Source organism: Malaclemys terrapin, chromosome 11, assembly GCF_027887155.1.
Source record: "Malaclemys terrapin pileata isolate rMalTer1 chromosome 11, rMalTer1.hap1, whole genome shotgun sequence".
Classification (NCBI taxonomy): Eukaryota; Metazoa; Chordata; order Testudines; family Emydidae; genus Malaclemys; species Malaclemys terrapin.
In genome coordinates, this window is record NC_071515.1 from 20,448,449 (window position 1) to 20,465,441 (window position 16,993).

Sequence of the window (16,993 nt, forward strand, 5' to 3'; positions counted from 1 at the left end):
CAGCTATACTGCATGGTGATGGTGGTTGAGTTTAGAGGGTAAGGGTCATGGTTTTCAGGGCTGGGTGGTGAAGATGCTGGTGTTGGAGGCAGCGGGTGGGGTGAAGAACACGGAAGTTGGGGAAAGTGGGTTGGAGGTGACAGTGGGGCACAACGGAAAGAGTTTTGGGACAAGGGCTGTGGGGGGGGGTGGCGTTTGCGGTACTGCTCCTCTTTCTGCATGGCTACCAGCTCCTGGATAGCGTCTGCTTGGCGCTCCAGGTTGCTTATGAGCCTATCAGTGCTTTGCCGTCGGTGCGCTGCGTTTTCCTGGCGGATCCTGCTTTCTCTCTCCCTCCAGTTCTGTGCTTTCTCATTCTCTTTATTAGATTGCCGCATCACTTCTTGCAGCATGTCTTCTTTGCTTTTTCGCGGTCTCTTCCTGAGTCTTTGCAGTCTCTGAGCAGGCGATAAGAGGGACGGCTGAGGTCTCAAGGTTGATGCAGCTGTATAGGCAAAATTCAACATTTAACAGAGGCAGCATTGTTTATACCAGACAGAGTACGGATTCCCCCCACACTTAAGGAGTAGAAAACACACTGGGTCTACACAATAGCATACTTTCCCGTCCGAAACAGAGCGCACATATCCCATGGGAGCCTCAAAATGGTGAGTAATGGGGACTGATTGTTTCAGGGCTGCACTATCCTCTGGGTTTCTGTGCCTTGGGGAGAGCCAACAGCTTCAGGGGGCACCTACACTGAACACTGTCCCAACATTTTCCATAGGAGTTCGTCCTAGACGATATCTCGCTGCTGAGGGTGACCTGGGAAGCAAGGGAGGGTCTTCTGCTGCAATGCGGCTTCCGCCCTGGCCCATATGCAGCTTGCCTGTGTGCAGCAATGGTCCCCCCCACCCCTCGCGTCACAGTGGTGCAGACACGTTAGCCTGGCTGGGACAAGGACCACGGTGGCTCTCCCGATAAACCTGCGCAAGCGCATTGCACACGTTCTGGTTGAGACTTTTGAGGAGAATACCGAGGCCGATTACCGCGATGTGATAAACCACATCAATGCACTATTCCGCAACTAGGCATGCATGCCTAACCCTCCTCTCCCAAAGAGCCCGCACCAAAAAAATTCCTTCCCGAAAGTAGGGGGTGGAAAAACGCGTACCGGGAACCTGCTCTTCTGTTTGTACTCCACTAAGTACCGGCCGCTGCGACTGGCTACCTTCCTCTTGGCTTGAGAAGAGCTCCTGGCTGCATGGCTCCAGGGATTCCGGTGTCTCCATCTGGCCCACCACCATCACTCCCGTTTTCCTCCTCCTCCTCCTCCTCCCCCCCCTCCACCCCACCGGCTCTGAAGTGTCCATGGTGGTGCTTGGAGTGGAGGTGGGGTTAACCCCAGGTATCGCATCCAGCTCTTTGTAGAATCGGCAGGTCGCGGGGGGAGCACCCAAGTGGCCGTTTGCGTCGCGGGCTTTGCGGTAGGCACTCCGCAGCTCCTTCACTTTAATCCTGCACTGCAGGGCGTCCCGGTCATGACCCCTTTCCATCATGTCCTTTAATACCTTCCCGAAGGTATCGTAATTCCTACGGCTGGAGCGCAGCTGGGACTGTACAGCTTCCTCCCCCCAAACACTGATGAGGTCCAGCAATTTGCCCTTGCTCCATGCTGGGGCTCGCTTGGCGCATGGAGGCGTGGTCGCCTGGAAAGATTCGCTGATAGCACTCCACACCATGCCGGGCTGAGCAAACAGGAATGGGATTTTTAAAATTCCCGGGGAATGTAAAGGGTCGGTCACAAAGCTGGTTACCTGAGGCCAGGGCAGTAGAGTTTGAATTGATGACCAGAGTGGCTAGAACAGGCATTGTGGGATACTGCCGAATAATTCTGTAGGCCAGTCACAGCGCATTGGGCGGCCACACTGGCACTGCAGCGGCAGCGCAATACTTGCTATTCCTCTCGGAGAGGTGGAGTACATGCAGCGCTGCAACCATGGAGATACAGCACTGCAAATGCCTTGCCAGTGTGGACGGGGAGTGAGTTACAGCGCTGGGGGAGCCTTTACAGCGTTGTAACTCGCAAGTGTAGCCAAGGCCTGAGTGAAGCTTCAGAAGTGTATATGTGCAGAGTTTGAGGTCAGCTTTTTCAGTGAAACAGGCGCCAATAAGGTACTGAATCTATGAGCCTATCATTAAAAAATAAACCAAGAAAACCCTGTCAATCTGACTCCTGAAATAGTTAATTTATTAATCCAATAAATACTTTTGGTAGTCTGTTTCAGACCTTCAAAAAACTTTTTAAACGTACTGAATTTTTATGTTAATCTTCATTGAAGACTTTTTCCTTTTTTTTCCAAAACACTTTAAAAATTCATCAACTTAATACATGGCATTGCTTTATGCACAGTAAGTTATCCTAAGATTGGCCACAAAAGCACTGAAATAGGAGGTTAAAAATGCATAAACTGTTTTGTTCTTTCCTGTGTGTGTTTCTGCATGAGTAGCTCTATGTAAATAGCACCTATGCATCGAATTCAGTCTGAGTAGACAAAGGGGTTACGTAAATTTGATTTTTTTTTTTTTTTTTTTTTTTGGTAGATGCGCATAGTATAGGAAAAACTTAGATCCAAGATTTGTATGTTAACTTTTTTAGTGCAATGTATTTTCTGCAGCTATTTCATCAGTTTGAGACTCTTGTCTCAGTCAGTCTTGTCTTGCAAATGATATGCTGCAGCATCAGTCAGATTACTCGAAAAGTTTTGGCAAAGAAGACATAATTCTGCATTCCGTCTTTCCTGGATTTTCTAGTTCTTGCTATGGAGTGAGTAATAAGCAGTCTACTGCTCCTTGATGACTTAAACTTTTTTTTTTTTTTTTTAAGGGTTGATCACAATAACTCGAAAGGTAGATAGAGGAGGAGGTAGGGAGGAAGCTGCTTTTTTGTGTGCATAGGAGTGTGTGGCAGATTACTCTAATCATTAATCTATGATTACTGGATTGTTTTGTACTGTTTTCACAACTCTGAACCATTGATTGCACCTGAAAGCTGTTGTAGATGTGAGTATGAGCTGGCCTCATAAACTCTTCCCCTTTTTAACAAGAGGGGACTGATTGCTTCTCATAAGAATGTGTCTATTGTTTCTCTGCCTAGATAAGTTGATAAGAATGCTCTCTTTGAGGAAGGTAACAGGGGTCTGTTAGTCATTTGATAGGATTTGGCTCACACAATCATATTTCCTTTCTTTGGGGTAGTAGTAGCTACATCTAATCTGTTTAACGAGAATGCTTTGTTTTACTACACTTTTTGTCTGATATGTTTTATCTCACTACCCTGAGGGAAGTGCCTGATTCCTCTGTTAGAGAGCTTGCCTTATTTCTGAAGAATCATTAATTAACTATTTAGAACTAAATTCATTAGCTCAGGGGAACTTCTCCTGATTTGTTGAGAGAGAAAAACCAGATGCGGTTCTCCATTCATCCACTCACATGTTCCTATGCGTGATACCTAAGCACCCCCAAAATAAACTCCACAGTAGACTGTGCTTGATTAAATCCATCCTTACAACTGAAAAAGAATGGCCGGATTCCCCCCAGAAAAGAAATGTGCAGAGCTCCTGCAAAACTTGTCATTTTTCATTTGGTGGCAAGAGAGAGTTCCCGGCGCTTTCCAAAAGAACTGCCTCTGTCCTTCCAAAAGGCGCATGTCCTGTGTGGTTTATTATTTATCTTCATGACTCGGGCCGTCTTAGCTTCTCTTAATGAGGTGATTACTCTGGCTATACTTCTGGACAGGCTGGAATTAAGCTTGTAGCCATTACAGTGTGGGTTGTTAGTCAGAAGACCTCAGATGATGAACCCTTAGAGGGTTGATCAAATTTCAGTGCCTTTTTGGCCAGTCATGAAAATCCTACACTACTCTCCCATCTGGCCCTGTTACACATCCAAGCAAAACTTTGGAACTTCTTCCATTACAAACCAGGTGAGGGACAGTTTTCTGGAGAAAAGAAAGAAACCCCCAAATCCTGTCCTCCTGTCCAGTTGCACTTGAGGGAAAAGGCTGGAGCACACAGCTTTCAGATCTTCCTTGATAGAAAGGACAGTTTTAGACAACCACTACTGTACTGCCTGTCCTAACTAGTAGAACTAAAAGGGAAAGGTATCTCCTGTAGGATTTGGAAAAGGTTTCTCTCTTGGTATCTGCACAAAGAAGTTATTTCCTATTCCCTTACTTAAATTAAAGATTTTCTTCAAAGACCCTGCTGCCTAAATCTCTCTCTGCTGGGGCTGTATTCTAAGCTCTTGCTTATAGTGAAAATGATGAATCATTGAGAGAATTGAGTGGATTTGGAAGCAAAATTTTTGCCCTTAATATTCTCCATGGACAAAGTTTCTAATTGGGGCCCTCCTTCCCAAATTCTTTTATTAGGCAGGTTGTCCTTACATGGAACCTTGAGTTTAGTCTTTTACTCTGCCTTGTCTCCCTTTTGACCTTCTATGTCCTTAAGGCTGCCAACATTTGAAATCTTTTTATTTGCTACAATAGTTTCTATAGGAAGGGTCAATGGCTTGGCAGCTCTGCCCTTTTGATATGCTTTCCTTGTCTTGTTCAGCAGCAGAGTGGTTTTAAGGAATTGTCTTTTTTTCCCCTTCCCCAGGTTTTATTGGAATAATGAGAGGAGAATGACAAAACCCGGGTAACACTAAATGAAAACACTCATTGTTTTTATAGATGTATACAAGATTGATCTGAAATTCTGTCTGGAAAGAGATTAGAGTGTTCAGTTATTCACTTTAGAGGCCTAGGGAAAGGGAAAGCCTTAAAGGTACCTTGACTTGGGAGGAATGGGAAATTCTGTTTGCCCATAGGTTCCCTATGGGTTGTAACCACTTCTTGGGTAGAGAGAAGGGAAGCCTTGGTGAAACGTTTGCAATGAAGCAGTTCGGTTTTCCGTAAATTATTTCACAAATCCTTACTTGGTTAATACTTGCAGCTTGTAGTTTGATTGGTACTTTTCCCTTTTACTTATGTAATGAGTAACTGACCCAAAAGATTTAACCTGAACTTTCTGAGATGCAAAAACATAATTTACAGGTAACGCTTCTAATTTAATAATAGTATTAATAAAGAGAAGGAAAGTAGATCATGATTTGACTAATTCTGTCTCCCTAGAGAGGATTTCTTGCACTGAGCTCTTTATAGGGCAGCAGTAGAGGGAAGGAGATAATTGGGGGAGGAGGGCGTGGAGCAGAACATCAGTCATGCCCACCCAGCTAGTTTTTGTATCTGACATTTGGTGAAAAGATCCATTCATGGGCGATCATTGTTAGGGTACTGTGTATACTCAAGGGGTTGCAGATAATTTTGAAGCCTGCCATTTGGTTTCTGGCACAGTACTGCATTTTTTCCTAATGTGATAGTTCTTAAAATCTGTAATTCAGTTTGTGTGGCAGCAGGAGACTCCGGCTTCTATACCGTGATAATACATCACTTAGCAATAAGTAGTTCCAGTTAACGGAATTTGATTTTGTACTTGTTCATATTTAAACTAGGGCTGTCAATTAATCACAGTTAATTCGTGTGGTTAACTAAAAAAATTAATTGTGATTAGTCGCAATGTTACACTTCAATTGGTATTCTATTGTTTATTAAATATTGTGGATGTTTTTCTACATTTCCATATATATTGTATTCTGTGTTGTAACTGAAATCAAAATGTATACAAAAACAAAATGATGTAAAACTTCAGGGTCTACAAGTCAGCTCAGTCCTCCTTCAGCCAATTGCTAAGACAAACAAGTTTGTTTACATTTACAGGAGATAATGCTGCCCTCTTCTTAGAATCATAGAAGATTAGGGTTGGAAGAGACCTCAGGAGGTCATCTAGTCCAACCCCCTGCTCAAAGCAGGACCAACGCCAACTAAATCATCCTAGCCAGGGCTTTGTCAAGCCGGGCCTTAAAAACCTTTAAGGATGGAGATTCCACCACCTCCCTAGGTAACCCATTCCAGTGCTTCACCATCCTCCTAGTGAAATAGTTTTTCCTAATATCCAACCTAGACCTTCCCCACTGCAACTTGAGACCATTACTCCTTGTTCTGTCATCTGCCACCACTGAGAACAGCCTAGCTCTATCCTCTTTGGAATCCACCTTCAGGTAGTTGAAGGCTGCTATCAAATCCCCCCGACTCTTCTTTTCTGCAGACTAAATAAGCCCAGTTCCCTCAGCCTCTCCTCATAAGTCATGTGCCCCAGCTCCCTAATCACTTTTGTTGCCCTCCGCTGGACTCTCTCCAATTTGTCCTGTAACAGTTTGGACTCACCCCTGCGGTGCCTCCTACCGGTATCTCAGGGAATTAGCTCGATGTCCAGCCTGGAGCGCTCTCTGAAGGCCAGTGATCCACCTCCACTTGGCCCCCCATGGCCTTCCCTGGACTACGGTGCCGTTAGCTGGGGTGCTGTCCCCTGGCAGTAACCCCTATCTCTCAGGGTCTCCCCTCCCCGGGAAACCCCCACCCACTATCCCCACCTCGCCTCAGTATAAGGCTATTGCCAGTCATCGTCTAGCAGTATCGTCTAGCAGACTGCAGTATCAGCCTACTCATCACTGGCAAGGTTGGGTTTGGACCTGCTGCCTTTGCGTACCCCTGGGCTGCCCTCTGCAACCCCCAGTACCTGTTGGCCTTATGCTAGGCCTCAGCCTGGGGCTTTCCAGGCTGGAGCTCCCCGGCTCCTCTGCCTTTCCCCAGCCCTGCTCCACTCAGGTACCCTGTCTCTAGCTCCCTGCAGCCAGGCCCTTCTCTCTCTGAATGCAGAGAGTGAGTGTCTGAGCTCCTGGCTCCCAGCCTTCTTAAACAGGCCAGCTATGGCCTGATTGGGGTGTGGCTCAGTTGCGGCCGCTTCCCCAATTAGCCCAGCTTTTAGAGTTGCAGCCCTCTCCAGGGCTGCTTTCCAGCCCTCCCAGACAGGAGCAGGTGTCCACCCCACTACAGTCCACATCCTTTCTGTAGTAGAGGGCCCAAAACTGGACGTAGTACTCCAGATTTGGCCTCACCAGTCCCTCGATAGCTGGCATTGCAAGGTATTTACATGCCAGATATGATAAACATTTGTTTGCCCCTTTGTGCTTTGGCCACCATTCCAGAGGACCTGCTTCTGTGCTGATGACATTGTTAAAAAAATGTGTTAATTACATTTGTGACTGAACTCCTTGGGAGAGAATTGTATGTCCCCTTGCTCTGTTTTATCTGCATTCGGCCATATATTTCATGTTATAGCAGTCTCATATGATGACCCAGCACATGTGGTTCATTTTAAGAACACTTGCACTGCAGATTTGACAAAATGCAAAGAAGGTACCAATGTGAGGGTTCTAAAACTAGCTACAGCACTCGACACAAGATTTAAGAATCTGAAGTGCCTTCCAAAATCTGATTGGGACAGAACATGCTTTCAGGTGTCTTAAAAAAGCAACACTCCAATGCGGAAACTAAAGAACCTGAACCACCAAAAAAGAAAATCAACCTTCTGCTGGTGGCATCTGACTCATGATGATGAAAATGAACATGCATCGGTCTGCACTGCTTTGGATTGTTCTCAAGCAGAACCCGTCATCAGCATGGACGCATGTCCTCTGGAATGGTGGTTGAAGCATGAAGGGACATATGAATCTTTAGCACATCTGGCATGTAAATATCTTGCGACACCGGCTACAACAGTGCCATGCAAACGCCTTTTCTCACTTTCAGGTGACATAAACCAAAAGCAGGCAGCATTGTCTTCTGCAAATGTAAACAAACTTGTTTGTCTGACTGGCTGAACAAGAAGTAGGACTGAGTGGGCTTGAAGGTGCTAAAGTTTTACATTGTTTTATTTTTGAATGCAGGTTTCTTTGTACATAATTCTACATTTGTAAGTTCAGTTTTCATGATAAAGAGGTTGCACTATAGTACTGGCAGTAGGTGAATTGAAATACAATTTCTTTTGTTTTTTACAGTGCAAATATTTGTAATCAAAAATATAAAGTTAGCACTGTACACTTTGTATTCTATGTTGTAATTGAAATCAGTATATTTGAAAATGTGGAAAACATACAAAATATTTAAATAAATGGTTTTTCTATTATTGTTTAACAGCACAATGAACCATTTTAATAGCGTGACAACCCTAATTTAAACTTATCTACAAGGTGTAAGATGTAGAAATCAGGACAGAGAAGGAACCTCTGTGTACGTATTTGAAAATAATTATAGGAGTTGCACCAGAATTCACTCAGCATAGTTAGTACATCTTTGACAGCCATCATTAAATTAACACCTATAGTATCTGACACTGTATAACAAAAGCTTCCCAGTCCTTAGAATAGTATACAGGTGTGAAATCTCACATATCTCTGTGTTAACTTGCTAAATGTTTATATGGTGACCACTAGCATATTGTATATTAATATGTTTAACTATATTCATATATAAAAAGACAAACATTGACTGTGGACCATCTACAATAAGCAATTTTCTCTTTCAAAATAGACCTGGATCATTGAATTTCATTATACTTTAGGGTTTTTTTGTAAAATATGTGCTCTAGTTCAAACAGGAATTAATTCAGAGAAGTTGTATGGCTTGCATTGTGCCGGAGGTCAGATTGAATGATTGCATTGGTCCCTTCTGGCGTTATAATCCATGAATCTATTAATTTATTCTTGTGATGACTTAAAACAAGTTTGGCCTATTTAATCTCTAGGTTGAGCACTTTTAACGTGGGGAGTATTGGCTTTTGTATGTGTATTTGGGAGCCTATGTTCTGTTCCTTATGTTCTATGAATTGTGTGCGGTTAGCACGTATCAAGGATATAAGCAGCTATGTGTAGTCGTGACTTGCACCAATCAGGGACTGGGACTTCAACTTTGAGGTTTCAAATTAAACCTGTTCTTTGCCAGTTATTTTAAGGCATTCCAACTGTTGGCCACATGCCACAAAGGCTGTGGTTGCTTCCAATGACCATTTCTTTAGCCTGTAAAATTTAGCAAATTGAAAGAATTAATAAATATGAGACTTAACCATGGTTAACACAGCTCCTTCTCCTGCCCCTTCCCCACTTTTTTTTGAACAGTTTATCACAAATATTTCTGACTTCCCCCTCCCCCCCCCCAAAAAAATTCAACAATAAAGGAAAATTCTGCTAATCCATCATTCTGAAACGCTATCTGGTTTTCAGCTGTTTTGGCAGCACAAGTATCAGCAGTCCAGTTATTAAAATGTTTCTGAAATACAAATCAAAACTTGCCAAATCTTGTGGAGTTATTCAAAATATCTTAAAGATAAACTTATCAGTTTGTAATTTTTAGGAACTTGTTTGTTTATGCATTGCAATATTCATCTGCATTAGCTACTCCCATAAATGGTTTGTGTATAAGACCAGTATGGCATTCTGTTTGTATGATGTACTATAGCTACAAGGTAGTGTGTAACAGAAGTCTTTTTTGGAGAATATTGATTGTTTTTACTGAGGGTTTTTTTTTAAAAAAAGGAAGTGAGATGAACTGTGGGGAGGAATTTGAAGAACTTTGGAATGGAAGATCATAGAAAACTAAAACTCCAGTCTGTTTGCAAATCAATTTTATCATTTGTTTAGGTAGTTCATTGCTAACATTTGTGAAAATAGTATCAACCTCGGTGCACAGTGCTAGAAGCCTACATGCACTTTCTCACGTCCAGCCATTTAATGAATAGTTTTGGTAGTTAAATTGCTGAAATATCTTGACATTTCAGTTAATATGGTTTTCTTGGTTAATATATAACCTGGGTGTTAAGTTATTTAAAATCAGCATGTTATTTTTATTGCATTTCCATGCCTGCAGCTATGGCACTTGGTGGTATGTCTTCAGATCACGCAAGCTAGGAAAGCTTAGACTGGGTCAGTGTTTAGACTGGAAACCTCTGGAAAACCTACTTGATGCGGGGAACTGTTCTTGGCCCTCTGAGACAGTACTGAACCAATTCCCTAATCATAGTTTTAGGATATACTGTGCTAATGGAGTTTTTCCATCATTCCAGTTAAATTAAAAAAATGTCTCATCTGTCACAACTGGCTGGTTAAATTGACCGTAATGAAGGAATTTGATATTTGACTTGTAGAATAAAAATTTTAAAATGTATGGTGCTGCTACTACAGCCATATTTTAATTACATTCAGTTTTAGGGCTAAGTGTTGTCTCTCCGATCCCTCTGTGATTTTAAAGCAATGTGTTTTGAAGGCAAACATGATAGACTGTTTCCTTTCCACTTTAACTTACTTTTCTTAAAGCTATAAAAAGCAAACACGAGGAGCAGTAGGAGAGAGAGAGATAAAAACATATTAATTCCTAAAAGTACTGGCTAACTACTGCACTGTCTACCAGAAACTTAGGTGGGTTGAAAACAGAACATGAACTCATTCCACTAAAACAGAAGAGAAAACTGTGTGTATGATAGGAAAAAATCCTAAAATTTTCCACTATGACCAGTTATCTGAACCTATTTCTTAAGAAGCCTTACCAACAGCCTCTTGCAGGTGACTCATATTGGTATGAAGATGTCTGTCTACCCAGATACTTATATAAGTATCAGCACTGTACTGTCTTAGCCCCTCCCAAAATGTAAATAGGACTGCGCTCGCTCACTCTTTCTCTGTCTCCCTTCCATGTTCTTTTGGAGACTTCAAATACGTGAGAAGTTCCAGTGCCCAACTCTGTATCCTTCTGAGAAGAAGAGGCTTAGCTCAAGACTTCAACCTTCATTGAGCTGGTCAAATGATGGGCTTTCTCCTGATCTATGGAAGGAGTATAGACACTTGCCAATAGCAGTCAGCTGAACTAGAACCTCCTTGAAGTGTTTGGATCCAAGTGTGCATGTGCTTTTTCTGATTAGAGATGCTGATGACAATAGACTAATCCGTGTCGATACCACAGCTGTCCCCAGTAAAGTGATCTTTCTAAGCCTTTTAACACTTCACTCTTTCACATGTCCCCATGAGAGAAATCAGTTTCCCTTTCCCCTTCCTCAAATGTCCATTATTGAAGATGATAGGTTTGAAACAGTGCACTCCAGTAGGAAAATATAAATAGTTCTTTCCACCTCCACTCCCCGCCCGTCCCCACACACATTCATTAGGTACAGATGCATAATATATCCTGTACCATTAATATGGACAAACTAAGGGCATGTGTACATGGTGGAGTAATGTGCACTCTGGGGATGTGCTTTTTGTTGTGCATTAATTGATACTGTTTCAAACAGCACTACATTAAAGAGCACTAGAAAACTTTTAGTGCGCACCAGCAAGGTCTAAATGGACCAATTAATGCGCAACATTTTAGTGGACTTAGAAATCACACCCTCATACTGTGCATTACCTCACTGTGTAGACAAGCTATAAGAAAATAATTGAACAGGAATTCAAAAATCAATAGAACCCTGTTTAAAAACCTCTAGATTAATAACCTCACAAGAAAATCTGCACAACTCATACTTAAGAGGAGGCAGATTTCTGCCAAGGAACTGGATCTGACCTGAGAAACAGAAAAATGGGATTGTGACAGTGTTATGCTGTGATGTTATTAAAAAGTTTTCTGTCAAAAGCACCAACTCCCAATGAAAATCTCTCCCTAAAAGCTGTGATGAATTAGTATGGGAGCTTGTAAATAATATATGATCACAGAATATTTTTCTGTTTTGTAAACCAGTTTCTTGTCCTCCTGATACTGAGATAATTAAATGTTTTAAAAAGTACAGAGATTCATATTGGAGAAGAGAGGGGACTAGAGATGCATCATCTGTGTAAAATTAGCAAGATTACTTGTTTGGTCATACTTGGCCAAAAAACACATTTGGAACAGCTGACCAAAATTAGGAACATAGCAGCATTCAGTAGAATTGTAAAATGTGAAAGGAATTTCTGTAGTTTTCTTTAATAAATCAAATACTGTTACAACTTCCAGAAATGCAAACTGGGGCTTTTTATGGGTGATAGAGGAGCTCGATGCTGTGGAGTGAGACATACTGAAGGGACAGTTGACAATTGGAGGCTCATTTATTCTTGCGTTGCTGCTGTGTCATTCTTGCACGTGATATCGGTTAATTTTTACCCAGTTGGATAAGGCTTGCATGTGCCTGGTTATGACTAAAACAAAAACAGCCTTCCATTTTAGTTTAACATATTGTTAGGTTTAGATTTGTAGTTAGTTAAAGGAGGAAAATTTAGTGCTATAAGTGGCATTATTTTCTGTTTGGGGTTGGGATATTTGTGGGGAGGTAGGACAAAAGGTGCAAAGGAGAGAATATAATCTTAGGTCACAAACCCATAGCTATTTACTAATGTGTATTATCTGGGTCTGGTTTCTTCTTAATCAGTTTCAGTGTAGCTGAAAAATGGGTAATAGCATATATTACATGAAAATAAACAAATATACTCATCAGAAATTGGTTACTATTTTCTTTCCTAGTAGTCAAGAATGTAATACACAAACAAATTGTGTATTTTTTGTAGGTGGAAGGGGAAAATAAGCATCTATTCTTATCCTTAAAAATTATTGATAGTTGTTGCACAACAGGGTGGGAGCAGGGATGTTGTATGTTTCTTGATATGTTTATTTTCACTTCTCTTTCTTTTACTGGTTCACATCACTGCTCATTCCCACTCTTCCTGCATGATAATAAATGGTGCCTTTTCCTCTTCTTCCTTTTTCTTTCATTTTCCCACTTCTCCTCCCCCATTCCTTCATTTTCACAGCATAATGTTTCTGTGGGACATCCCATCAAGCAGTCCAAGCGTCACATTGACTTCACAGAAGAGGAGGCTGAGCTGACTCCTGTAAGTTATAACGTGTCTGTCTGTCTCTCTCCTTTTTGTGCGCCTGTGGGTATACCAGTGCCCCTTGTAACTAGAAACTGCCTCAGTGATTTGAGCCTTATACATTAACACCTCAGCAATGGAGACTGTAGTGAAGCCTGTATCATAACCTGTAACTTTTTGCAGACTTCTTATAGTTGATCCTTACCTATCCTCTAGCAATTAATTCCCAAATGTACTAGTTTGAGTAAGCTATTTACACACTCTAGTTAAAACCGTGTGTTAAGCCTGATTGCTGCTAGCAAAGCTTCAGCCATTCCCAGGGAAGGGTGCAATATGAGATTTCTCCACTAGTTGCGTTCTAGGATTTATAATAATGATACCTCGCTCTTATACAGTGCTTTCCATCTGTAGATCTCAAAGAGCTTTACAAAGGAGGTCAGTGGCATTATTCTGGTTTTACAGATGGGGTTGCTAAGGCATATGAAGGTCACCCAGCAGGCTAGTGGCAGAACCAGGACTAAAGTCTTCTCAGTATTTATTCATAACAATAGAATAAAAGTATAAAAACTCAGTTTGGTAGGCAAGTCTGTCTACAGAATTTAATGTATTTAAACTTATTTACATTTTTTTAGTCTCTTTCAAATTAGACATTTTTTCTTCTGAAGAATAGGAAATACTATTACAATTTGAAATTACAGTACAGTGACCTTTACCCGGATTTTTTAAGAGTGTCAAAATGTGGGTTTTTCTTATGTCACTGTTTCTGGTCCCATCCCCTTTCTAAATTTTTATCTCTGAGAACAGATATGATTTAAAAATGGAATTGTAAAACATCTTTCTAGTTCTTGCAACGAATCTGTAAAGCATAAATTGCACAACAATGCCCTCAGCTGGCTAAATTAGGTAAACCATTTAGTATTCATAATATATTTTAATAGGGCTTGATAAGCCCAGAGAATCTTGTGAAAATAGAATATTATTTAGATTCGATACATAGGTTTTCTGCTTCACTCATAAAAATAAAGTTTAAAAAAAAAAAATTCAAAACCTGATCAGTCATGTTAGTCTTTGGAAAAACTTCTGGTGAAAAACCATTTATTCGTAACCCAGTGTTTTCCATGGGTGTTTTTCAGGATTCTTCCTTTTGGTAAAGTCATTGTAGAAGATAAGTTAGACAAGAGCACAGCAAATGTAGATATCCTAGTAATAGATGAATTTCTATATAAAAGGAATTAATCAGTCAACTGGATAATGGCATACGGTACTCTAGCTTTAGTAAAATTATTCACATGTATAGAACAATTACTCTGTGAATGAAAATATACAGAAAAACTTACGGGTTTTCTCCTCGCCATGCTAAGTAGGAACTTTTCTGTGTTAGTCATTTGGGTTTTTTGTTGTTCTTGATGGTCATTCTTTCTTAGATCTGTATATTGACTTAGTTCTTATTTTTTAAACATCTGATTAATGTCTTTACTGTTACTATTTATTCATGCAAAATTTGTGGTTAGGTTTTTTTTGTCTACAATATTTGTGATCTTTTTCATTGGTAAATATCTTTTGCTCTGATGTGCTGTTGTTTTCCATCTGTCTAAGTAACAGACCAAGTGCAAACTTTGCAGTAAGATTACAGAATGGCTGGGCAGTGTGTAGCTCTAAACATCTTTTATGATTTTTTTTATAGTGTATTTGAAAAAATTGCTTTGTAAATTTCAATAGCCTTATGTTGTCACTGCAGTATATTTCTGTAGATTTGAATGCAGCAGCACTGACTGTATTTTAAAGGAAAAAGTTTAGTGGGGACCTCCTCCATTTACAATGTAAATGACTTCATAAGAAATGTAGCAAGATGTTCTGCTGTTCCTGAGATCCACACATTTTCCATGTACTGGGGTGAATCATTCTATAAAGAGACCCTTACGAGGATGTTGTCTATCTAAAGCCTGTTTGAAGTTTCATATAGATTAAATCTACTTTGTAACAGAAAGCTAAGAATAGCAAGTTAGAGTAAGTTCTTAAGAAATTTCAGAAGATTTGGGGGGGAAGAATTGTGAAATTTGCATCAAACTGTTAATTACGTATTGTCTATAGGACAGTGTAAAGAACATGTAAACTTATCTGTTGACAGTAGTACAGTATTTTAATATTTGGATAATGTAAAGTCTATAAATCTTTCAAATAATACATAAGTAAATATAACAGATGTATTTAAAGATCATAATTTAACATAAGTTTTCATAGGTATATTCCACCTATTTCTGAATGGAGAGATTGCTCCATATAGTATCCTTTAAGTCTCTAACTTCAAAGGAGCAACCTCCTTAGATAAAGGAACTGATATGAAATAAGCAACTCATTTGCATTGCAGCCCTAGTTAACTTCTGGGTTTTCATGTCTAATAATAGTGTGTATGTAGGCTTGAAAGGATTAGTTTTTTGTCAGTAAATGTCAATTTCCCTGTATACACACAAACCAGTGAAAAAGTATTTCCATTGATCATCGAAATCTACTTTTGGGCAAAGTAAGAAAAATGTTGCTTGACAATTCTAGTGTTTGATTTAAGGATATTTACTTTTTTGACAGGTGATGTTGACAATTTGTGATTTAACGTTTATAAAGCTATAACTTTCTGAATCTCAATGCCTACTGACATTAAATAATTGTGTGACCTTCCATGCCCCCCATTGTCCAATTTTTCCAGTGCTTTCCTGCAATTCTGAAAATTTAAATAGATAAAAATTGGGATTAAAAAGCTTAAAAGCTATAATTTTGCACAGCTGTGAAAATTTAAATAGATAAAAATAGAAAAAAAAGCTTAAAAATATATATCAATATCCGTTGAAATTATTAATTCTGCCAATCTTAAGTGTATGGCATGTTGTGTAGTAACTCTGAGCATCATATACTTGCAAGATGCAGTATTTTATGTGCATATTTTAAAAGCAGTTTTTTTCTAAAGAATTCAGTTTGTAAATAAACAGGTTGACATACAGACATATTTTGTCTATATGTATAAATTTGCTACCCAGGAGGCACGTTTTAGACATTTGACTGGGAAGAAGTAATCCATTCCATTTGTGTGTGAAACACTTTAGTGTTTGTTGGAATTTCATACAGCCTTTTTTTTTTTTTTTTTTTTTTAAACTTAAACTTGAAGTCTGTTCTCCTCTTGAGCCCTACTAACCTCAGGAATTAAAAACAGTCCATTGAGCTTATTAAAAGGAAACTGCCATTCTTGGTGAAAGGGGAGGGAAACTGTTTATTTTTGGATATTTGAAAGATTTTCTGCTGCAGTTCAATACACTTCAACACAGTACTTTCCAGTAATCATCATCCTGCTATGTGGAAGTCCTCTGAGTCCATCTGTTTTGTCTTGTCTAACAAAGACTTCCTTACAATTTTGTCTCATGTTTATTTTTGGGAAAGCTAAAACTCTTACTAGAATCTTCAGAAGTCTTAGATGATTCATAAATATCCCTTTGAGACAGATGGGAGTGTCTTTTTTGTTTTTGTTTATAAATTGAGATTAATATAAATATTTGCAGTCTCAGATCTGTTCTTTGTTTATAGCAAAGAAAAAATATGAAGCAGACCAACTCCATTCCTTTCTTTCAAATAAGTTAAGACTACCAAATTGTAACTGAGTATTTAGCTACCATGGAAGGAGAAATTGTCAATACCAGTACACAGGCAAAAGATTTGTGGTACAGCTAATAATGTTGCTTGACACATACATTAGTTTTAATTACATTCTTACAAGAAAACACTGAGTAAAATGGTACATATGACCTTTTATCTTATGTAGCTGTTAAGTGTATGTAAACAGTAGGGTGGAAGTGTTTTGTATAGAAGTTTATATTCTAAATGCTTGAAAACATGCTTGGTCATTCTGCACTGTAGTTATAAATGTTTGCAGTATTTGTGAATAGGAGCAAATAGAGTTGTAGCATTGAATTCTCTTCCTAGAATAGCATAAAAATCCAGTGTTTGTGTGGCGGGCTCTTTGAAAATATTATAAAATGCTATACCCAACAGCTGGTCCATGAACCCCTCCTGGTATGTAGGCCTGAAGATAATGGATGTGTCCCTTTCTTTCAAGGAAGGAAGGAATGCAGGAAATCTTTTGAAGTCCTAAAAGTAATTTGGAACAAAGTACATAGGACATGTTTTTATGAAC

General features: G+C 39.8%; 1 protein-coding gene across 4 annotated transcripts in view; it reads left to right on the top strand.

Moving 5' to 3' along the window:
* The window catches only part of RAPH1 (Ras association (RalGDS/AF-6) and pleckstrin homology domains 1), a 158,097-nt gene that overhangs the window by 87,190 nt on the left and 53,914 nt on the right, over positions 1–16,993 (top strand). For 3 of the 4 annotated variants that reach the window (XM_054044186.1, XM_054044187.1, XM_054044188.1), the window contains one exon: positions 12,754–12,834. The exons of the other annotated variant lie outside the window; for it this stretch is intronic. In XM_054044186.1, coding sequence (XP_053900161.1) covers positions 12,754–12,834 — 81 coding nt within the window. The remainder of the gene's footprint in view (positions 1–12,753; positions 12,835–16,993) is intronic. 4 annotated transcript variants of the gene reach the window in all.